This window comes from Mesocricetus auratus, unplaced genomic scaffold (assembly GCF_017639785.1).
Source record: "Mesocricetus auratus isolate SY011 unplaced genomic scaffold, BCM_Maur_2.0 Super-Scaffold_100041, whole genome shotgun sequence".
Lineage (NCBI taxonomy): Eukaryota > Metazoa > Chordata > Mammalia > Rodentia > Cricetidae > Mesocricetus > Mesocricetus auratus.
The window spans coordinates 312,546-336,887 of NW_024429218.1; the positions used below are offsets into that span (position 1 = coordinate 312,546).

General features: G+C 41.0%; 1 protein-coding gene across 4 annotated transcripts in view; it reads right to left on the bottom strand.

Moving 5' to 3' along the window:
• Large1 (LARGE xylosyl- and glucuronyltransferase 1) overlaps nucleotides 1-24,342 on the bottom strand; it is a 459,671-nt gene that overhangs the window by 108,939 nt on the left and 326,390 nt on the right. For all 4 annotated transcript variants that reach the window (XM_040734825.1, XM_040734828.1, XM_040734827.1 and 1 more), the window contains one exon: nucleotides 3,347-3,451. In XM_040734825.1, the coding sequence (XP_040590759.1) occupies nucleotides 3,347-3,451 (105 nt within the window). The remainder of the gene's footprint in view (nucleotides 1-3,346; nucleotides 3,452-24,342) is intronic.

The following is a 24,342-nucleotide window of genomic DNA, read 5'->3' on the forward strand; positions in this document are numbered from 1 at the left end:
GAGGAAGATGCTATCCTTGCCATAGGACTTCTCCATGGTTCTACATTTTTCTTATCCTTGCAAACTTAGATCAGTGACAAGTGCTTTTGTTTAATGAAGATAACCATGACCTGATATTGCATCCTCAGTGGGCTGTAGTTTATCTCTACATGACATTTTCTGTTAGCACAGGACTTGAGAAGCAGAAACTCGGCACAACAAGCTTCACCTGAAACTTCCCTTTTCCATCTAAAAATAGAGAGGTGTCTGTGTCTCTTTGAGAGGTGCACCCATGAAAAGCTGACTGTTTCCCAAATCTAGACACATGAAACATTCTCACTAACCTGCTATGAGATCATACACAATCCAACCCTAAATGCATTAAGAAATTAGTGCTCTTGGACCTGGGGAGATGGCTAAACCAACAAAATTCCTGCTATTCAAGCCTGAGGACCTGAGTTAGATAGTCAGTGCCCATGTAAAAAGTCAGGTGTGTGTGTGTGTGTGTGTGTGTGTGTGTGTGTGTGTGTGTGTGAGCGAGTGCGCGCGCGTGCGCATGTATACTAAGCAGCCTAGCCTAATCACTGAGCCCCAGGTCCTAATAAGAGACCCTGTCTCAAAAAAGCAAGATGGAAGGCACAACACTGCATTTTTGGCCTCCATCATCCACTCTATACATATCTGGGAGCATCTGCGCACCAACACACACATTCAGGGAGGAGTGTCTCAGTGTTCTTGCTGAAAGACATACAATATATTCTATTTCATTATAGAAGGACTTTGGATATTCTGCTTCTGAAACATCACAAAGGCTTCCTCTAGTGCAATCTTGCCTCCTTCATAGACCTACTAGTCACTTTAAAGGCAGAGCTCAGTATACTTAATTTTAAAAGAGTGTCTGTGTCAGTTATGACAGCACACACATGCAATGTCAGGACTTGGAGGCAGAGGCAAGGAGTACTATGAGTTTAAGGACAGTCGGGGATACATAGGAAGCTCTAGGCTGGTCTAGGCTATGTACTGAACCTCTGTCTCAAAAATATAAAACCAAATCCAAACAAAAAGTATTTGATCATGAAGCCATTCAAGTTTGATCCAGAAAGGTCAGTAGCTAATTCAGGTTGTACTCTTGAAACCTCTAAGCATTAATTTTCTCTAGTACAGACAGATAAAACATAGCATGAGGATCCTATGATATTAACCCAAGTTAGCACCTACTTCAATATCTGACCAATATCTATCAGGTGAGAAGAGGGTCTCCCCTAGTACTTAAATTTAGAAATACTTTATACATGCTACTGTGGTCCTCCTCATCTCTACTTCCCCATCCCTCACTGTCTCAGAGTCCTCAGGTTCCTCTATTATATACCAACTATAGGGCGATGCCCAGCTCAGCAGAAAAAGACAAGCTCTGGATGTGTGAGGAGGTGATGAGCATAAACAAATTCAGCTGCAATAATGGTTGTGCCTAGGAGGTACATGAAGCACAGTAGACCTGATGACCTGGCAACTGTCGGCAATGGAAGCTCACTCTTCTCCAAGGAAAGCCTTCAACGTAGGCTCCCTTTCTGGACATCTGACTGTCCAGGACACTGATACTTGACTTTTCCTCTCTTCTAGTATTAACGCCTACTCTTGCATTGATTTCAGGCTTATTTCAATAGTCATGGAAACGAACGTTCAAACTGCAGTCCAGTGGGGTTCATTTCTGAACTTCCACCTTCAGATGTTGGCTCACATCCCTTTGATTTTGGGTACAGGGACCCCATGTTCATCTCTGAATTCTGTGGAGTTGCATCATCAGGCCTCACGGTCAACTTGCGGGCTCTTTCTTTTCTCTAGAACACGAGGTCAGACTCTAGGATCTGTCTATGCAGCATCTTAAGGTGGTGCAGTTTCTAGGCATCTAACCTAACTCAGCATAGCTGCTGTTTTCAAAAGAACAAGCCCATTTTGGGACCCTATTGTGGAATATTACTTTAACTATGGAAAGACATGTCACATTTGTTTATGCAGCATTTGTTTAACTATATAAAGATGTGTTACATTTGTTTATGCTTTATTAGCTTGCTTAACAATATAAAGATGCTTTGTCTGCATAAGGCACCTAATTGGTCTAATAAAAAGCTGAATGGCCAATAGCTAGGCAGAGGAGAGATAGGCCGGGCTGGTGAGCAGAGAGGATAAGTAGGAAAGGGAACTAAGATCTAGAGAAGAGAGAACAAGGGAGAAAGAGAGGGAGACCTCTGGGGCCAGCCAGCCAGGCAGCTTCCAGACAGACAGACATAGAAGAAACAGGAAAAGTAGGATATACTGAATGAAAGAAAAATGTAAATAAAGAGAAACAGGTTAAATTAAATTGGAAGAGCTAGTGGGAGAGTCATAAGATAAGGCTAAAAGATCATAACTAAGGATAAGACTATGTCATGATTGACCATCCAAGAAAGCCTGTTATAGAACTTGAGCCCCATGTTCTAATCCTAATTAAAAAAAAAACAGTGAGTACATGTTTTGAAAGCAAGGATCACATCAATGGCAATGAGTATGGAAGACAGAAAAGAATCCATAGGCATTTTGGAGACACACGTTGGGAGGAACTGCACTTGGAGAGAAAAAAAAGGGGTTTCTACAGTCTTTACTTATCCATTTGCTGAGGACATGGATATCACCTATGGCACTTAGAATTAAGATAGCTGTTGAATAAAGAATGGCTGCACAAGTGACTATCAATAACAGCGAAAAAAAAAAGAAAACTTGCTAGACTGGTGGTAGTAACAAAGAAGAATATGATATTTGAGGAATGTAGTACCTAGAACTACCAATTTCCAAATATGTCTACCTTTTCTCCTGCCATTTGCTGGGTAGGCCTTATGTGGAGATAAGAATAGTCAGAGAGAATATGAAGAATATGATCTCCTTTTCCTTTCCCAACCTACACATGAAAGATGGCAGTAAAGATAAATACTGATAACCTACTGTAAGTGCGGATCTCCATAGATCTAAAACGCACATGCAATAATACTGGGAAAGACAAAAGTGGATCAATTAAGTAAGTGAATTTGAATTTATTCCTAGAAAATGATCTCTGATTTGTATTTGATAGTCAAAGAAATTACAAGCAAAATTCAACAGGATCCTAAAGTTAGGGGAGGAGCTTTGTGGAAAGACTGCCATACTTCCACAGCTCAACTGCTTTACTGCTTGCAGAATGACAGGAAGTAGTAACTGGAGGTGTCCTGTGCCTGGATGAAATCAGGAAACTAGATGTCTTTTTCTGAGTAGCTGCACATTTCCTTTCTTTTTGGAAGGAACAACGAGTCTATGCATCCTTCTCTGTGCCCCCCAACACACTGCCCTTATGATTTACCTGTGTTGTAGCCCCTTCCAAGGGCTGGCCATGGACGGTGATTTTTCCAGAGATTTCCAAGATACCAGTCACTCTGGTTCTCTACCAAGCCCAGGACCTGTTGCCCTGTAAAACACAGAGAACACAGATGTCTTAGAAGCAGCAACACAGGTATCTAGGACTGGAGAGTACCAAACACAAGAAGTAATCATGCAGATCCTCATAATAACAGCTTGCATCCACTGGGGGCTTTCATTAAGTGCTAGGTCCTAACCAGAGGCTTCGCTTGCATTAATATATTTCATTCTTACAATTAGGCAGCTGCTTTTATTATTTCCATTTTATAAAGAAGAATCAGCTTCCCAGGATGGTTAATTACCTTGTCAAAGGTCATCTGTCTATTTCTAATACAGTCAGAGTCTCCAATCATCCATCCACTCACCCAACCATCCATCTATCCATCTATGCATGCATGAATGCACAGATGCATTCCATTCCCTACATCATGGGATGTGAGGTGTATCTTTATGGCCTGACATACTAATCTTCAAGATTCCAATCAGATGTTTTCTATTGTAGAATATTTTATTTGCTTTCTGCAGGGTTCTTTTTTTTTCCACTTCAAAGAGTTCGATGACAGCCAATAGGGAAGAGGCACCCTGTGACCAGCTCCTCATAGTGTTTCTGTTCTTAGTACTTCTAAGTTACATCCATCTATGTCAATAAGGACCATGTTCACATCATGTCAATGCAATTCTGTCATCTGGAGGGATAAGTACTCTTCTGTCACCAGAGTTGTCTTTGTCTCTACTGTACCATAGCATTTTAGATGTGTTAGGCTTGTAGTCCATCATTTAGGGCTGTGTTTCTGGGGTGTCATTAGCCACATTTGGCCATGTCTAGTGAGGGATGTGAATCTGGAATGTAGGTAGGACTGAATCTCTAAGCCTTCCAGGCATGTTATCAAACCTACCTGGTTTCATTTAGAATGCTTTTTTAAAGTTAAATTAGAAACAAGCTTGCTCCACAAGTCAATCCCAGCGCCCTCTCCCTCCCCTCCTCCACTGCCTCCCTCCCCCCCCAACCCCCACAATCCTCTACCCAATCCCCACTCCACTCTCCAGGGAGGGTGAGGCCCTTCATGGGGAATCTCCAAAGTCTGTCATATCATCCAAGGCAGGGCCTAGCCCTACCCCGATCCACGTGGAATGTGTAGGAACTCCAGCATTACACCGATCCTGCCTCCTGACAACGGGCAGTGCATGCACAGTGGCATGGCCACTATGTCACTCATTAAGAGGCCACATAATGACTCAGCATGTATGCTTGCTCGAGCTTCCCCTTTTAAGGGACCGCCTCCATGTGGTTGCTCTCTTATCTCTCATCTTCTCTTCCCTTCCCTTACTCTCTCCCTCATGTCTGTCTCCAGCCTTTTGGTCGTGCTATAAGAAACTATAGTTAATGTGCTCTCCATGGCTCATGCTGTAATGTTCCCACCCCCAGTTCCAGTCTCCTGCAACACTTTCTTTTTCTTTTTTTTTCTAATTTCTAATCTTAAGCAAAATAACAACATAATGGGCTCCCAAAGTCCACTCGTATGCCAGGGATAAATATTGCTCATTTAGACTTTTGTTGGACCCTTCCCCCATAGGGATCTGCTGACCAGCCTGCGACTAGGAACTTATCTAGCAAATACCTCTTGTTCCCCTCCTTCTAATAAGTCCTGAATGCAGGTTCCTGTTTTCCACCCATCCATATTGCTGGAGGGCCCTGGGAATGTGAACTTCTGGCCTTGGTAGCTTTCTACTGTGCCTGCTAACTGGTATGTAATGCTCCCCTCTTGTTGCAATAAATGTCATTCTCCTTGCAAGGATGACCCGCTGTCTTTTATCTTTATTTCAATCCTCAGGCACTCACCCAAATCCGTGAGAAGTGTTGTAGCCTGGGTGCTACAAATGGAGCGGGAAAGAAAGGCAAATTCTGAAGTATCACCCTTGAATGCTGGCCAGCAAGTAAGGTAGGAGGGTGTATTGAAAAGGGGTACCAAGTTAGAGTACCAGATTCATCTCCAGCTTTCACATGATCCACTGAGGTCGGGAAAGTAAGGGATAACTGAGAGACAGCCTTCACTGAAGAGCGAGTTGAATTAATCTCCAGCCTTCACCCTATCCACTGACGTGGGGAAAGCAAGGGGAAACTGAGAGATTGCCCTCACTAAAGGGTGGGTTGGATTAAATCTCCAGCCTTTCATCCGGCACCAAGGTCGGGAAAGAAAGAGGAATCTGGGAGATTGCCCTCAGAGGCTGGCCAGCAGGTAAGGATTTATGAGGGTGTATCGGGAAATAGGTACCTCAGTTTCTAGGGCTGTATTGATAAAAGAATTGTTATAAAGACAAGGTACCAATATTAAGAGAAAGACAGCTAAAGATTTTATTTGAACCTTGAGAGTGAAAATATATATAATAGAGATATGAGACAGAGAATTATTAGTCAGATGATTGTATGTTTTAATAGCCAGGAGAGCTGAAGTAAAGCAGGAGAAAGTACAGAAAAGTACAGAGTTTTGAAAGGATCTTTCCCTCTCGCAGAAGCCACTGCCCCAGCTCTATCAGAGCTGCACCAGGGATTGAAGAAACGAAACATCGACCAAACTCACTCGAAGGACAGCAGAAAATATCTGCCCCTGAACCAGTATATGCAGACTGGCGCAGCTGCCAAGAGAACTTAGAATAAGTTTTCAGCTGCCAGGACACAGGCTTGATAAAGAGCAGGAAAGGAAGGCCAAAGCCAAAACCTAGGAAGCTCAGCCTTGAGAGCTGCTGTTGTAGCTGCCACCCAGCCAAATGTATAGAACATGCTATTAATACAGTCAGTCAGAAACTGTTTTAAGACCTTATGGAAAAAGAAAGACAACATGGATAAATTTGGATTTGTTCAGATTTTGGATGTTCATAATTCAAGCATTGGCTATAGCTGCTGTGTTACAAGAGATTTCAATCAAAGAAGCTTCATTTCAACTAACTAATCATAGCCTAGGCAAAAGGAGAGATGAGAGACGTGTACATGGTCTGTGTGTATGGTGTGGCCACACCAGTATATATGGAATGTGATTGTGAATGCGTGAATGTTGGCAAATGGAACTATTTGAATTCCCTTGGATATGATTAACTTGAATTGCTCTGAATACAGTTTAAAAGCTACCTAAATTGCTTTAGATATAGCCAGAAGGAACATCCAGCCAGTCAATGTCTTAACAGGAAAGGTTGGCCATTTGATGGCCCTTAGATACAGTTAATGGAAAAATAGCAAAAGCCTGCAGCATGGCCTAAGAACAAAAGAAGTCTGTATGGATGATACTATAGAGTTTAGCAGAGGAGAGGATACAGAGATTCTTCTAAATTTTTATGATTAGAAAAACAAATCTAGTGAATAAAAGTTAATGCATGATTTGAAAAAAAGTTTTTAAGAAGCCTCACGGAACTGTAGCCCTGATATACACCACCCATGAAGGTGTCAGTGTAGATGCAAATTAGGCCATGTCAGCTAAGATGCAAATGAGGCCTAGTCAGCCAGCACGAGCTTTACAAGTTTGATTAGAAAAAGAGTGCTCACTAACTTCAAGTAATTTTCAAAATTTATTTGGGACATATGTTATAGCCTAAAGAAATTAAGCCTCAAAAAATTAGAAATTAAAAAGGATTGTTTATAATCTTTAAGCTGTTGTTGGGAAATATTCAATGGTTACATCCATTTTTAAGGACATTTACTGGTGATTTTAAATGGGCCCACAAAGGAAAGACACCAGTCCTTCCAGACCCCAACCTCCCGCGTCCCCAGCTTCAGGTGAGCTTGGATCTCCCTAGGACCACCCTGCCCCTGCCCATCGTCCACCCTCTCAATCTTCCAGGGGCCACTCCTGGCATCCAGAGAACCTACCCACACAGGAAAGGCATCAGTCCTTCCAGACCCCACCTCCAGTGTCCCCAGCTTCAGGCGAGTTTGGGTCCCCCTGGGACCACCCCAATCAACACCCATCACCCATCCCCTCAATCTTCCTGGGACCCACTCCTGGCATCCAGAGGACCTGCCCACACAGGAAAGACACCAGTCCTTCCAGACCCCAACCTCCTGGGTTCCCAGCTTCAGGTGAGCTTGGATCCCCCTGGGACCAACCCACCCCCCTTCATCATCTACTCCCTCAATCTTTTGGGGCTGCACCTGACATCCAGAGGACCCTCCCACACAGGAAAGGCATCAGTCCTTGCAGACCCCACCCTCTGGCGTCCCCAGCTTGAGACCCCACCCTCCAGCATCCCCAGCTTCAGCTTAAGGAAAGAAGGAGACCAGTGGAGACAGAAAGACCCCACCTACACCCACTGGAAGAAGAGATGGGAAGAAGACAGAATGAGAGCTCACTCGGCAATAGAAAGACCAACATGACTCCACCAGAATCTAGAGACCAAATGCCAGCAAGACCTGAAAAGCACTACATAGATGAAGCAGAAGAGACAGACCTTAAAATTATTTTATGAAGATGATAGAGACCCTCAAAGAGGAAATGAGGAGATCCCATAAAGAAGTAGAAGAATAAAACAAAACAAAACAAAAAAAACACATGAAATGGGGGAAAAGGAAAACCAAAAAATTCAAGAAATAAACAAATCTCTTAAAGAATCTAAAGAGTGTTAAGAAAAAACAACCAAACAAATGAAGGAAACAACTCAAACAGTTGAAGGATTGAAAGCTGAAATAGAAACAATAAAGAAAACACAGAACAAGGGGATACTGGAAATAGAAAAGCTGGGTAAACGATCATGAACTACAGATGCAAGTATCACCAATAGAATACAAGAGAAAGGAGAGAGAATCTCAGGTGTTGAAGACTCATTAGAGGTTGAGTGGGGGGGTGGTAGAACAAGGGGAGGACAGGATGAGAAATACCATAATAGAGGGAGTCATAAGTTAGAAGAGAGATCTGGCACCAGTGAGACCTCAAGTGATCTAAAGGGATGACACCAACTGCCAAGCTAAGCAATAGTGGAGAGGCCACCTTAAATGCCCATTCCTGAGTGCAAATTCCTGTTATCCTCCCATCCTTATTGCCAAAGGGCACTGGGAATGTGACCTTCTGGCCTTGGTAGTTTTCCACCTTGTCTGCTAACTGGTATGTAATGCTCCCCTCTTGTTGCAATAAACGGTATTCTCCTTGCAAGAATGACCCATTGTTTTTTGTCTTTGTTTCAATCCTCAGGCCCTCGCCCAAAGCCTTGAAAAGTGTTGTAGCATAGGCGCTACAGACATTCCAATATATGACATCATTAAAAATATTATTAGAATTACCTCTGTCATTTTATTGAGTGGGGGATGAGGACCTCATAAAATCAGTGATGGAGCTTAGCATGTAAGCCTGAATTTGACTGACATCCAGATGCTTTTCTTTTCAAAGCATTAGTGATTATTCTCATAACAAATGTTTGAAGTATCCCTATTTCACAGAAAGAGAAGCTGAGGCTTAGGGACTTTAAATGATTTGCTAACAGTCACACAATTAGCCATCCATAGCTAACCATGTGAAGTAAAACTTCTCATGCTGTTGGCCAATCTGAGAAATAAAGAACTTTCTGACTGAATGAAAATCCAGCAGCATGCAAAGAAAACACAGCAATACTGTTGGAACACCACACTGGGTGATATAGGACCTGCTTGGTATGATGATAGTTCTTTGAAATGATGGTGCAAAGATTTGGTGTAATTTATATGATCAGCTTATTGAACTGCTATCTAAATCATCATCACAGCACAAACACATAAATTAGAGGCATGGGAAAAATACTACCGCCCGTTTTGTCAATGTAGGTGATCATATCCCAAACTGTAGAATCCCTTCAAAAAGTGTATACTCAACTTAAGGAGAACAAGAACCAATCAATACCTCATACAATAACCTTGGGGTTTGGTGTAAAACAGCCATCTCAAAAAGAATTGGCTCCCTTAGAACAATTTGGTAACCCTACATAGGAACATGGGACAAAACTAAATTAGTATTTGGGTGTGATGGCTTTTGCTAATTAAAAGTTGGTATCACCAATCATTTTGGACTGATGAAGGTCATCAAAAACTCAGATCTGAGAAATGTGTGGACCTCACAAAGGCTCAGGCATTTGAAAATTTGCTCAACAGTCATAATGCTGTTTGCAGTGGTGGTACAGCTTGCTAAGGAAAGTACAACACTGAGAGTGGTTTTTGAGGAATTTTAGCCTCAACCTACTTCTGCTTTTCTCTGTCTGCTTCAAGTTTGCAGCTGAAGATCTCTTAGCTTCCAGCTCCTGATCTCATACTTGCTGCTTGCTATCACACCGTCCTGACATGATGGACTCTTATCCCCCTGGAACCATAAGCAAAAATAAACTCTTCTGACAATGACTTTTCATCATGGTATTTTACCACAGCAACAGAAAAGTAACTAACACAAGTGCCACATACTCAGAACTGAAAAGCAGAGAGCGAGGTTTTATTGCATTAAGGATGGCTACCTGCATAGCAGGAAAGATGGACTTTCAATATCTGAAAAGGCAAATTCTGTATTTTGGCACCACTCACATTTTATTTGGCTTCAACCTATTGCTTCAAACAAGTCTTCTTCTAGCTAATGCTTCATTCCTAGCCAACAAAAGTATAGGGTGTTACTTGTGATGATGCCTCTCTCACTCATTAGCTATTCCTTTAGTCCGCTAGTCCTTACCCACAATCCTTTCAAAGCTTGACACTAACACATAACCCCAAGTCTGAACTATATTTTATACTCAGGGCATCATGGCATATACTTTTATTTGGTACTCCTATCAGCATCTGTTCCTATAGCTGGTTTACAGCTCTTAAATCACCAGCTGAGTAACAAACAGTAAGCTTACTTACCCCTCACATGTATATGCCCCACATTCCTACATTAGCAAATGGGAAAAGTCTGGATAATATTTCACACACAGTAAGTAACAAATGCTGTATATAAATGAGTCTTAGTGTTCCTCCATGTCTTTTTGTATGTGTGGTATGTACATGTATGTGCATGTGTAAGTGTCTGTATGGTAGAAGTTGGCATCAGATGTATTCCTTAAATTTTCAAATGAAGTCTCCCACTGAACCTAGAGTTTGCTGTTCCAGCTAGACTGGCAGGCTCCCAAACCCCAGGGACATTCCTATTTCTGTCTCCTAACCTTGTTACAGATGTGCTCTGCCACACTTAGGCTTTTACATGAGTGCCAGGATTGAACTAAGGTCCTCATGCTTGAACCCCAAGTACTTTCCTGACTAAGCTATTGTTCTCTTCTCCATGAAGTACAGTCAATGCGATCAACACAACCACAAGTCAGGCATTTGTTTTACTTTCCTTTACTTCTGGCTGTACTAGGAATTGGCTTCCTTGCATAAATAGGTAAGTATTCTAGCAATGTCAACAATCCTCCCATAAGCTTTGGAATTTGAACACTGTGTTGTTAGTTGGTGGTGTTAACAGCCCCAGCCTTTGTCCCTGCAATTTTGAAAACACATGTCATTTAACCCTCTCCTATTCCCACCATCAATGCTGCTTTGATGTGGTTGTTGAGCTCAGGTGTCATTGCCCCTGACATGGAGAAGTGAGAAGATGGAAAATAGCAGCATTCACTCAGGAAAAACTTAAACTGATGAACCTTCAATAATCACCTTAAGTCACCTCTGAAGAAACATTCAAATTCTTTTTTTTTTCCTCAAGCCTGGGCTAGCAGCACACAATTCATTCACACAATGTTGTACAAAAAAAATACAATAAGAATCCTTAACTATGAAATAACAGACTATGGACACCCCCATGGAGGGCCTCACCCTCCCTGGGGAAATGAGGGGATATTGGAGGGGTTGGTGGGAGGGCAAAGGAGGGGGAGGGAAACGGAGAGGGACCTGGAATTGACGTGTGAAGCAACGTTGTTTCTAAATTAAAATTAATATATATAAATATATAAAGAATCCTTAACTAGGAACATGATTGTAATGCTCATATCCATTGACTGAAAAAAGCAAAATAAATGATGTCTAGAAGACTTCATTTTGCTTTAAGTGGACTTATTAGCTCTAATATCAATTATTGGAGCAGTAGTGAGCAGAAGTGATTTTCCTTATTAGCTTCTCAGCAGCCTGGGGTTCTGTGTGTAGGCTTGTGAATTCCCTGAGCTGTCTGCTTGGCATGTCTCCCAAGCCCACTGAGGTCTGTGGCTAGCGACATGGAGCGTAAACATCAACACTGTTGGAGGCAGAGGTATAAAATCTGGACTCCTGCCCTGCTGTGTTCTTGCTGTGCAGTCTGTAGAAAATCTTCAATTTCTCATTCCCTTGGCATAACTTTTGGCTCCTATGAATACAAGCATTTAAATCATTTCACATGTGTCAAATGGTACACATTAATCTTTGGGTGTCTCACTGTATAATACTTAGGCTATTCTATAACTTTGTATTTCTGGGTATGGTCTAGGGGTCATCACTTCAGACACACCACCTCCCCAAACCCATACCTAGGAATAAACCCTTGAACTACAAAATAAAAGTCAATAGTTATTGGAAGGCTATGTCCTTCTGCTGTTCCAGTCCCAAGAGGAGGGACCTCCTGCCCTGTGTTTTGGTAACCTTTTCTATTCCATGGATGTGGACTAACATGTGATTTTAAGAAAACTAAGCTTACCAGTTTAGCTTCTTCCTATCCCTTCTTCCTCTTCATTCCTCACTGTCTATCCCTTCTTCCTACGTGTCAATGTATGCACTCAATGTGCTCTTTCATGATCTAGGTCTTATGGGGCAACATCAACCTAACAAAGACCTCTCTATTGAGGAAGCTCCACATCAGGTGAGCAGTTATAACTATTGTCCCAAAGATTAAGGCAACACATCATAGTTACACATTAGCATCACTTGTATCAACAGCACAAGGTGACACTTTTCTTTTACTCCTTTATGTCTGAGTAAGTTGTTGTACAGTATGTGTGAGTGTATGGCTCGTCTCCTAAGTACTCTTACTCCCTTAGATATCTACACTTCTGAGCCGCATTTCTAACCCTGGTGCCTTGCAATGTGAATTACCAAATCACTCCCTACGTAATTAACATGTACACTGAAAACAACTTATTGACATGCCTGACTTAGTTAAGCGTTAGGTTCATCTGTAGGGCCTGACATTCAATAAGTTTAGCTCACAAACTGGCAGAATTCTTCAGTGCTACACAAGCTTTCTCTTATTTTTATAAGTATTTTGTCTACACTCAGTTTCTTTTATTTTGAAATGTACAAGTGTTTTGTCTACACTCACTTTCTCTTATTTTGATATGTGCAAGCGTTTTGTCTACATGCATGTCTGTGCACCACATGTGTGCCTGGTGCCCATGAAGGGCAAGAGACAGCTGGCAGACAGAGAAAACAGGGTTTAAATTTTCCCATGCATGTTCTCCTCTTAGCTGCGTTCGAGCAGTGCAGTACTTGGGGCTAGAGAGATGGTTCAGTGACTAAGAGCACTGGCTGTTCTAGGGGACTTGGGTTTGATTCCTGGCACCCACATAGTAGCTCACAACTACCTACAACTCCAGTTACAGGGGTTCCAATGCTCTCTTCTGGCCTCTGTGAGCACTGCATTCACACGGTGCAATTACACACACTCAAGGAGCCATTCACACACATTAGTCAAAGAAAAGATAGCAAAATGTCCCTTTGGCATCTGGTGGTACCACTATAAAAGCTCCCTGGTGGTCTGTGCTGCGCTGTGGGTTCAGACTGCCATCTGCTCCCTTCCCAAGATGCCATGGCCCTTGGTTTGCTGAGGCTCTGGATCAGTCTGACATCTGCTGAGGATTTGCTTGGTGTCAGACATTATACAAAATATGAAGGAATTAAATACAAATGAAACATACTCCTTGACCCAGAGAGAGCTATATGAGGAGGAAGATAAGTAGTTATGAAGCAGTGTGATACCTGAGTGACAGAAGCTCTGATAAGTAGGAGGAATGGCAAGTAGAGGATAATTTATTTTGTGAGGAGTGCAGGGGAAGCCTGTCTGATACACATGCTTTTCCAGGACTCATCTACCATGTCCCTTCCTGCACAGCAGGCAGACCCCCACCACATGCAGACCTCCCAGCTCCCAGCTTCCTTCATAGCTTTGTTGCTACTTACTGTTCAGGGTTGCCCATCTAGGACAAAAGTTCTTTCTGCTGCCTGATATCAGGGTGGGTGCGACATGCTCCCAGGTCAGCATTGAATGGCAACAACATCCTGGCCTCCAGAAGCCTCAGTCCAAAAGACTGAACCTTGATTATGTGAACAGCTCAATACCTTGCCATACCATTAAGATGTGAATTCCACGGCAATTCCTCTGAGGAATGACAGAGGCTTGTACAGCATCCTGACATGCAGCATTCTGCAGCACTTGCCTCATCTCCAAAGGATTATTATAGTAAAACACTCTGACTAACAGAAAAAGGCTCTGTCATTGCTTTTGTCCTGGCTATGTGGTTATGATTAACTGTACTCTTCTCAGTCTTCCCTACTCTGGGCACATGCTAACTTATGAAAATGAAGCTGTTTTCTTGCTTATTTATACCTCAACTGTAACAACCAAACAAGAGGAAACGAGCTGCTATACTATTGGGATCCTGCTGTTTGTGTCACCAGTCATCAGATGGATGACTCCAGGATAGAAACTCCCCATCTCCCTCTCTCTGAACCTGCTGACTTCAAGCAGGGATTCTGCTATTAGATTAGAGGGTAAGAAGGGAGTGAGGTATGAGAGTCAGCAGTAAGTCTGCTACTTACAGCACATGGGAATGTGAGGCTAAGGTACTGTTCTCTTGTTGTACAGAAGAAACATGACCACGACAAAGACAGAAGGATACACGTACTAATTAATTAGTTATCACCACATGATCATTGTAGAAAGTGAAGGGTTTCAACAAGACATTTTAATTAAAGTATATGATGTATGTTAACCATATTCACCCTCCATTATCACATCCTCATCTCTGTTACTTTCTTCCTTCCAAATGACCCACTTCTATTTTTATTCTCTAGGTCATCCATCCTATCTATGTATCTATCTATCATCATCTATCTTTCCATCCATCCATCCATCCATCCATCCATCCATCCATCCATCCATCCATCCAAAGGTTTCACATTTGAGAGAAGACACACAGTCAGCAGACCAGAGAAATAACTGTATTTTCATGTGTACAGCACTAATCTAAATTGCTATATTATTTTTTCCAAAAGGAAGCTGATAATGCTTACTTTAAAAATTTATGTACATGTCAAGATCAAGACTCTTCCAGTTTTAAGGCATTCCAAAGTAATTTATTAACTATTTTACAACCACTGCTAAGGCAGACTCCATAAGTATGATATAGAATTGTCATGAAAACCAATGGGCATGTGTATTATGCTGAACAAATACACCCAATAGTTGGTAGTTTGGGAGATAGGTTTTCTTGACTTTGATTACAAACTGATCATATTCTGGTAACATTTATGGGTTATTTATTTATTTAAGTCTCATTCTATATCCTAACCCTAGAAACAACAACATCATGAATTTTGTGGGCAAATGGATGGAACTAGGGAAAAAACATCCTGAGTGAGGTATCCTAGACTCAGAAAGACAAACATAGAATGTATTCATTCATAAGTAGACATTAGATGTACAGCAAATGACAGTCAGACTATAATCCACAGCTTCAGAGAAGCTAGGTAACAAGGAGGACAATAAGAGGGATACATGGATTGCCCTGGGAAGGGTAATTAGATGAGCTCTCCTGGATAAACCAGAGGTGATGGGCAGGCAGTAAAGGGGAAGAGAAGGGAAATAAGAACATGAGGGGACAGGATGTTTCGGGGGAGGGGCAGAGTGGAAAAGCAATGAAAGAGATATCTTAATAAAGAGAGCAACTATGGGGTTAGGAAGAAACCTAGTACTGTATTATTATATCAGCCTATGTGATCATCAAGAGATGAATGGAAAAATAAAATGTGGTACATACACAGGTTGGAGTTTTATTCAAATATAAAGAATAAAGACATTAAGATTTTGTTATCTGCAGGGAAATGGATAGAACTAGAGATTATTAAGGGAAATAAGCAGACACAGAAAGGCACGGAGGTTTAAAATGAGACAAAATGGTATTAGCTCTAGCCCTAGCCATAGTTCAAGTGATTGATCAAAGCATAATTCTACTGAGTCTAAGTTTCTTATAAAAGGTAAAGAATAAAATAATTTTATCAACAAGTATGCAGATCAAAATAGATATGTCTAATGTCTGGTTCATGGTAGAGGCTCAACTAAAGCTATTTCTCTTACCCACTTCTGATAGTCATTATTAATAATTTCTAAGTTTTCCTATCTGAGCACCAACAGTATTTGGATAGGAGTGGTATATAAAATGTAGCCCTGCTACTTCTACCCCAACACCTGCTAACCCTGGCCTCACCCTGGTCTACCATTTAAAACCTATAACTTCTATAATTCTGATCCCACTTTGAACACTTACCATGTCTTCTCCATGGACCTAGATATCAGAGTCTTCAAACTCTGCTGATGCCTCCTGATTCCTTTCTGGTTCCTTTTGATTCTTGCTATAGATTTTACTCATTGGTAATTAATTGGATCTACTCTGGTGGCTTCAAGAACCACTGATTTTTACTGATTCCACCCCTTCACCAGACTGTTTTCCTTCTTTCTTATTTTATCTATCAGATTTCCATCTTCATCTGGGTGTTCTGCAGTAACCTACAAGAAAAGGTGACCAAACCCCAATCTACAATTCTTTTCTCTTTCATATTGATCTCCTCTCTCATCCCCCCTTTCTTCTTCACCCTAAATTCTTCATACCCTACCATAATAGAAGCCAATTCAATTGTCCCAATTTGTGTTTGTCAGATTCATCCTTTTTCCTGTTCCATGTTGCCTTCATCAGCAATTTGCTTCAACATGTTTGTGTCTGATTACCTCTGGAGTATCCTCTGATACCCAGGTGCACAGGCTATAATGCCTATCATAAGTAATCCCAGTGTATGAAATGAGGGTACCACTTCCCCCAAGGAACCTCAGGGTGACAGAGAAGAAAGCCTGAGACTCAAAAATAACTTTGAATTCAAGAAAGGATCAAAGAATGACTGCATCTGCCAGTATGCAAAACAAAGTTGGGAATGTGGAGATGGGTAATCACCCTAAAACTCATTGGCCTCATTGTTGATTAGTCACAGTGAGAGACCTGGTCTCAAAACCAAGATGCATAGCTCCTGAGGATAAGACATCTAGAACATGCTCACAAGGATCTACGTTTTTGTGTGCATACCTCCCTTGATCCAGAAACAAACAAAAATCCCCAAACTCTCAACAAACAAGATTTCTACAGTGTGAGCACTTTCTTCTAGTGGGCAAGCTTGACCACAAATAGAGGTAGGATATAAAGGTCAGTGGTGAGAGGGGACTTCATGAAAAGCAGATGGAGGAGTGGTATACAGCCAGGGCAGAAGTTGATGGTCTGGTATAAAGCACAGACTTGGGATACAATTTCATGTTGACATTTCTTGAGACAAGATCTTTTCCATTCCAGAGGCATGTAAATAAGAGGAGAAAGAACAGCAAGTAAATGGAGGCAGTGGTGTTGTGGCCTCCAGGACAGGGATTCATGGAATCCTGAAGCTCCTGACTTAGGAGCTGCATATGGGCATTGCTGTCACATGTTCCATCTGGAAAAGATCACTAGTTGAGTAGTGAATGGTCTACCTAGAATGGTGTTCCTTCTTTAATAATTACCAAAGCCAGCAAAAAATGTTCATCTTACTGAGAAAGGATTCTTACTCAGCCCAGGTCTCAGAAGTATAGAGTACAAACTAGAAATGGCTGCAGTTTTTTTAATGTTCTTGGACAATATCATCACTATTTCCATAAGTGTGTATCACAGGTCACAAAAGGGTCACTTTTGTTGCTTTATGAACTTAGTGCTAAACCTTTGACTCTCCCTGGTTTAGCAAACGCTAGCAGAGACAAGTCATGGCCATGAAGAATTGTCTGAAGGACTACAAGGGTCCTGGAATGTTTGAGACATCTAGCATAGGCCTGGGAGAGTGCTATGCTTGAATGCTGATTTGTTTCTACTCTAGCTCACATTACTTTCAAATGTTCTGCGTGAGGAATGTCATTAAAAACAGTGGGATTAATGTGACTCACATGAGATAGCCAATACAGGCAAATAGTCCTAAGCCATATCTCAAAATCAGAAATGCAAGCAAGTCCAAACTGTTCACAGAGACAATGGTGCTAGAAAATTACACATCACGGAACTTTGTGTCATGCATGAAAATATTACATAAGCTTCCTTTCAATCTACATGTCTGAAATATATAAGATGTAAAAACCTCAAGTTTAAATTTGGGTGTTGCCGGGCGGTGGTGGTGCACGCCTTTAATCCCAGCACTCGGTAGGCAGAGGCAGGCAGATCTCTGTGAGTTCGAGGCCGGGCTGGAACAATAGCCTCCAAAACAATACAGAGAAACCCTGTCTCGTTAAAAAAATAATAATAATAATAATAATAAAATAAATTTGGGTGTTGTGGGATATTTGTACACTGCGTGAAGACACTGCTGTGATTGGTGTAATAAAGAGCTGATTGGCCCATAGCTAGGCAGAACTTGCGAGGACAGAAAGGACTCTGGGAAGAAGAAAGGCAGCATTGTTAGCCACTCATGGAGAGGAAACAGGAGGTGCAAGGAGGAAGAGAGGTAATGCCATGTGGGAGAACACGGATTAGCATAAATGGGTTAATTTAAGTCATAAGACCTAGTTGAGACAAGTCTAAAGTAAAGGCCAAACATTCATAATTAATAAGTCTCCTTGTCATTATTTGGGGGCTAGCTGTCCTGAAGAAAAAATACTGGTATAAATGGCACCCAACATGGGACCACATATATTCACATTAGGCCTGAGAAAGCTTCCTAGCAACCATGGTCCCTTAGGTCTGCTTGGTGCTAAAGACATATAGAGATCTGGCTCTTTTAAGACGCCCTGCTACTGAGCACTTGAAGGGAGTTTTCGAGCAGTGGGCAATGTGCTACTTGGTTGCAGGAGACTAGGTAGAATGCCTACCACAGTGTGGACCCAGAAAACTTCCAGCCTGGGGGTTAAACATGGCTCCTGCACGTACTCCCAGTATGGGGCTAGGCTTTCAGGGAACCAAGGGGAGGGGAGCTAGCTGCTGAAGTCACACAGCACTAGCCTAGCCATTTAAGGCTTGACTCATGATCAAAGAATGCTGCAGATGCTCAGAAAACCAGGTCCAGGCTGGGTGGTGGTGGCTCACACCTTTAATCCCAGCACTCAGGAGTCAGAGGCAGGCAGATCTCTGTGAGTTCAAGACCAGCCTGGTCTACTAGAGCTAGTTACACACACACACACACACACACACACACACACACACACACACACACACACACACTTTAAAAAGTATGCTTAGGTGCTAAAGAAATAAAATAGAGTGGGTATAGACAAAAAATAGCTGAAAATAATTTTAAAATGTCTTTAAGGTGAAAGATTTATATCTATGTCTGTATATACAGATATATAGATATGAATTTAAAGCCATGTAAAGATTGGAAAAATAACATAGGGAGTTTATATCTTATATGGTGCTTTGTTAATTTTCAATGTTTTTTAATTTGATATTTTTAAAATGACCAGAGAAAAGCAGCTCCTGAAAGACACTGGATTATAAAAGGGATTACTGAATTAAGCCAGTTTATATACTTTATGGATGTCTTGCCTTCAAAATGAAAGTCTTCAAATATGTTGCATTGGGAGTAGGTTGTGTTATAAGAAACAAAAGGCTATGGATTCCTTCAACTTTAATAAATATCAGATTTTATCAGGGTTGTCCTCCTGAGAATCTTGGTGTAGACATGAGGGAGGAAGTCAGGAAAGACTGCAGGACAGGTGACATGTATGCTGCTGATTCCTCTGCATAGGAACAGTTCTGAAACTGAATGAGACACAATAAATCTTGTTGGCTACAGAGTACGTTCTTTCTTATGAATGGATAGAGATTTATGTTACTATTTTTTCATGCAGTCCAAATGAGCTTATAAAGTTGATAGATACCTTTTATCTGCTCAAACCTAGAAAAAATCTTTAATAAATGTGTGCACACCACACATTCCATACTTGTGTTAATGCAGATATGTAGGTTACTTTTAAAGTTTATGCTTTTAAAAATTAAAAAATGACCAAATGCCAGTGAAGACTAGTAGCACAGGTGATCTCATAATGTGTCTGTTGCAGTTTCCTCAAGACTATGCATCCAGAACAACTTCAAAGCTTCCAGCAGAGATGGTCCAGGGGGATATAGAAATAATAAGATAAAAGGATAGATTATTTAATCTACTTTCAAACTAAAAAAGTAACTACTAGTCTAGTCCAATTTTGTTTTTTCTCTTAACTTTGTCTCCAGGAAGCTCATTGCTCAACTTCAAGTTGTTTAGAATACAAGGATTCTTGCACATAAATCATATAAACCATATTATCTTTTCTTACTGATTGCCTTTGAAAGATAAAATGGACTATGCATGAATAATAGAAAAAGGTGTTTTTGTATAACTCAAGGCCTGCTATTTCTACTTATGTTTCCTTCTTACATAATCTTTGACTGTGGTTGTTTTAAAAACTATCATATATCTCTAATCTCTTTGTGAGCCAAGGACAAGCTGACTCCCATCCCCACTAGAGCAGTTTGGAAGTGTTTTACACTTAAGTTCTTGACATGCTATGCTTTTCTTAATTTCATAATTTGGACAGTTACATATCTTGGTCTGTTCTCCCAGTAGCAACTACAATCACCCTACCTATCAATGCAATAATGTTACAATCCAAGCACAGAAATTCTCCTTTACTCAAGGGATTACAGAGGAGCCAGAGCCTTAATGGCAACTTTCTTCTGCAGTTAGAATGAGTAGCATCTGGGCAGTGCAGGCTTTTGCTGAATGCTCCTGCCTGTTCATCATTATTCAGGCTCTAATTTTTCCCTAGAATTATCAAGGTTTGACCTCAGATCCTCTTACCACTTTGTTCCTTACAGCTCTACCAGAGGTCCAAATACTCTCAAAGACTTCTCAGAAACCCGAGTCATTAGGAATCATTCAGAGAATGGAAATCCTAACTACTCACCCCTTTCTATTTCACTATGAGCATACACCAGGGGCTATTTTAATTTTACCATGTTTAATCAATGCAGTGGACCAGGCAATTGAGAGAACATAAACAATCAGACTCAGGAGAACTGAGATCACCCTTTGAAGGGTCCCTGCAGGTATAGTATAAGGGAAACAACCCAAGCAAAGAGATCATGAAAACCTGGTGCAGATCAACTTCATCAATCTGGATCAGACTTCACAGCGTCTAATGCCAGATGATTTATAAAACACAGTACAATCTGGGAAAAGGTTTCCAGGCAACAATCGTTCCAATTCTACTTGCACAATAAAGCTTAAGGTGAGATTACATAGAGACTACTTTACAAAGTGCATGTGACCATGAGGGTGGGTTCTATAGCAGAAAAACCTAGAATCTAGTAAAGTACATGAAACATCTCCCTAAGGGTGGTTAAGAGTCTAGGAATGGAAGAGTGTGGAATAACCATTCTGGGGAATTAAGTTGAGGTCTGTCCTTTCAGATAGCAAAAATGTCACCAGGTTGTTAACAACCTGTACTCAACTTTCTGGATGGAATGCAGGTGTTTGATTTTATCTCCTCCATTGAGGAGATACCTCTGTCTGATTACCATTCCTGGTTCTCTTAGTGCTTCCCATGGTATCAAGTAAAGATCAGTCATGACAATGCCCCTAGGAACTCTTTGCTATATCAAAATCATTTTGGTCCTGATTTAGTAAGTGGGGTCGCTGGGCTATCTATACTGCAACTGTTCTCACCAAGGTGGGATAAAAACATCCTGATTCTATGCTGTAGAAATTAAATAATGTATACATTCTTGTCTATGGTGCTTGTTTAATAAATCCATTAATTATAGATTGAAACATATTTTCACATGTGTGTGATATAGTATATGTGTTTACATAAGTGTGTGTGAGACAGAGAGACACAGAGAGAGAGAGAGAGAGAGAGAGAGAGAGAGAGAGAGAGAGAGAGAGAGAGAGAGAGAGAGAGAGAGAGAGAGAGTAAAGCCCGAAGTAGATGCTGGCTGTCTTCCTAGCTCACTTTCTATAAACCCAGAGCTCACTGACCGATTCTCCTAGCCAACTCCTCTCAGGGGTCCTCTGTTTCTGCATTCCTAGTGTTGGGCTTACAGGTGGGCTGCCTCTCCAATCTAGCTGTTACAACGAGTCCTGAGGATCTAAACTCTAGTCTTCATTCTTGCATGGACAATATTATATCCATGGAGGCATCTTTCCAGCCCTATAAGTTTTTTAAAGATAGCAATCACATACAAACTAGACATTTGCTACCAATAACAAGTTTCCTAGCAAATACTGTATGCATGCCTGGAAGAGATGACCAAGTACCTCTGGGAACTGTGTAGAAAGGGAGCATGGCTGTAGGGTTTGGTTGGATAACAAGAATAACCTAAGAATATCCTCTAATGGTCTTTTTTTAACCATAAAATAGCTATGGTAGATTATAATTGGTTACTCTTTTACTTTTTGTGTCTCTTTACTCTTTGGGGGCCCATCACCCAGCTCCCAAGTAAACCCACACATGTAGGCTAATTATTATTTATAAATGTCCAACATTTGCTTGGCTTGCTTCCAGCCAGCTTTTTTTTTTTTTTTTTTTTTTTTTTTTTGGTTTTACGAGACAGGGTTTCTCTGTATTGTTTTGGAGGCTGTCAGTCCAGCCTGGCCTCGAACTCACAGAGATCTGCCTACCTCTGCCTCCCGAGTGCTGGGACCAGCCAGCTTTTCTTAACTTAAATTATCCCATCTACCTTTAGCTTTCGGGATTTTACCTTTTCTTACTTCTGTGTATTTTACTTTCACTCTTACCCCATGGCTGGCTGTGTGACTGGTTGAGTGACTGGCTCTTGGAGTCTTCCTCCGTCTCTTGCTCCTCCTCCTCCTTTCTCCAGATTTCTCTTTCTATTTATTCTCTCTACCTGTTAGTCCCACCTATGGTCTCTTCTGCCTTGCTATTGGCTGTTCAGTACTTTATTAGACCATCAGGTGTTTTAGACAGGCAAAGAATCCCAGAATTAAACAAATGCAACATAAAAAGAATGTAACAAATCTTTGCATCATTAAAACAAATGTTTCTCAGCATAAACAAAGGCAATACACCTTAAAATAATATTCTACAACAGTAGATAGAAACTAGTTACATATTTCATAAGAGTTCGATATAATTTTGAACATTCCCAGTACAAGGAAATGATATTTGTATTGGGTAACAGGTATTTTAATGGGCTCATTAACATCATATGCTTGTATGATATGATATATTTGACCTCATATATGGACTGAGGTCCTACCATCATCTCTTCATTCCAGGGTTGTTTTTATACTAATCTTGCTGTAGGGCATACCAAAAATACATAAGAAGCAGTACCCAGTGTGTTTTCATTTCCAACAGTCACAGTGTGTAAAGAGCTCTCAGGCCATCCAAAGTTATTTATGACAGTTCTTGATAGTGTCATCAGTTCTCCAAGTTAATATTACATAAATTTGTTTACTAAGGGTGTTGAGAGTGATCTGTTTGTCTAACACAAAATTGAATTCTTGTCAAAGGTAAGGTACCTTGACATTAAGACAAGATGACGAATTAAAGTAGTACAAGCATAGTCAATCGTGAGTTCCTGTTTTAAGAATGTCTTCAAGGAGAGCAGAAATATGGTTCAGTGGGTAAAAGTGTTTGCTATCAAGATTGCTGACCCGAGTTTAATCCCTGAAACCTACATAGTGGAAAGAGAGGACAGACTGTTGCAAGTTGTTCTCTGTGCCACCATTTCTCCCTCAAAGGACTAAACAAAGGAAAAATGTAAGAAAATAGTGTATTTAAAGAAGAGATATTCTTTTTTTCTTTGAGATAGTCTCTCAATAACCCAGGTTCTCCTTGAACTCTATATTAGTCAATGATGACCTTGAACTTCTGATCCTCCTGCCTCTGTCTCTCAAATGCTAGAATTACAGGTGTGCCAAGATACTTCAGATCAAAAACAGGCTGTGTATATGCAATGCAGGTACTACATTCCCTGACCCACTAAGTCAACTAACCCTAAATTACATGAATTAGAATTATAAACTGGGTGTAGATTATATAAGAAAATAATGCATGGCTCATCTGTTGGATTATACATGAGCAGCTCTCAGTGCCTCTATTTATGACCTCTCTCCCATCACACAGTATCTGAGGGGCTACACATCATGGCCTGCATTGTAAAGGTCTGCATAGTTACTTTAGAGACTGCACAAGTACTGGGAACAGGGAACAACAGCAACAGTAATAACAAACAAACCTCAATTGTAGGGTAAGGCTCACTATTTTACGATCTTGATTGGTGTTTTTTTAAATAAAAATTTTCCCATTAAAATTGCAAAGGATCCCTGTGGATTCTGCCGCTCTATGATTATACAGTTGCCAGTTATTCATAGCTGCTAAATGACAATTGCTCTCCTTGTTCATACCCACATAATCCATACAAGGTCTGTATTAATGACTGATCTTAAATGTATTGCAGGCAGTACAGAAACATTTCCATGAATGCATGAGATCTAGGAGACAGTAAGAACCAGGTTAGAAAAAGTTGAATCATTGGAAATGTTATTTATACATACACACACACACACACACACACACACACACACACACACACACACACAGCCCTTGTAAGTAATACAGCCAAAGGAATGCCTCCCAGGGGAGGTGACATTTATGTTGGATAATAAGGAGAAATGGTTCAGTTGGCAAACTAGGATGTGGCAGGTCATTATGGGCTGAGCAAACACCAGAC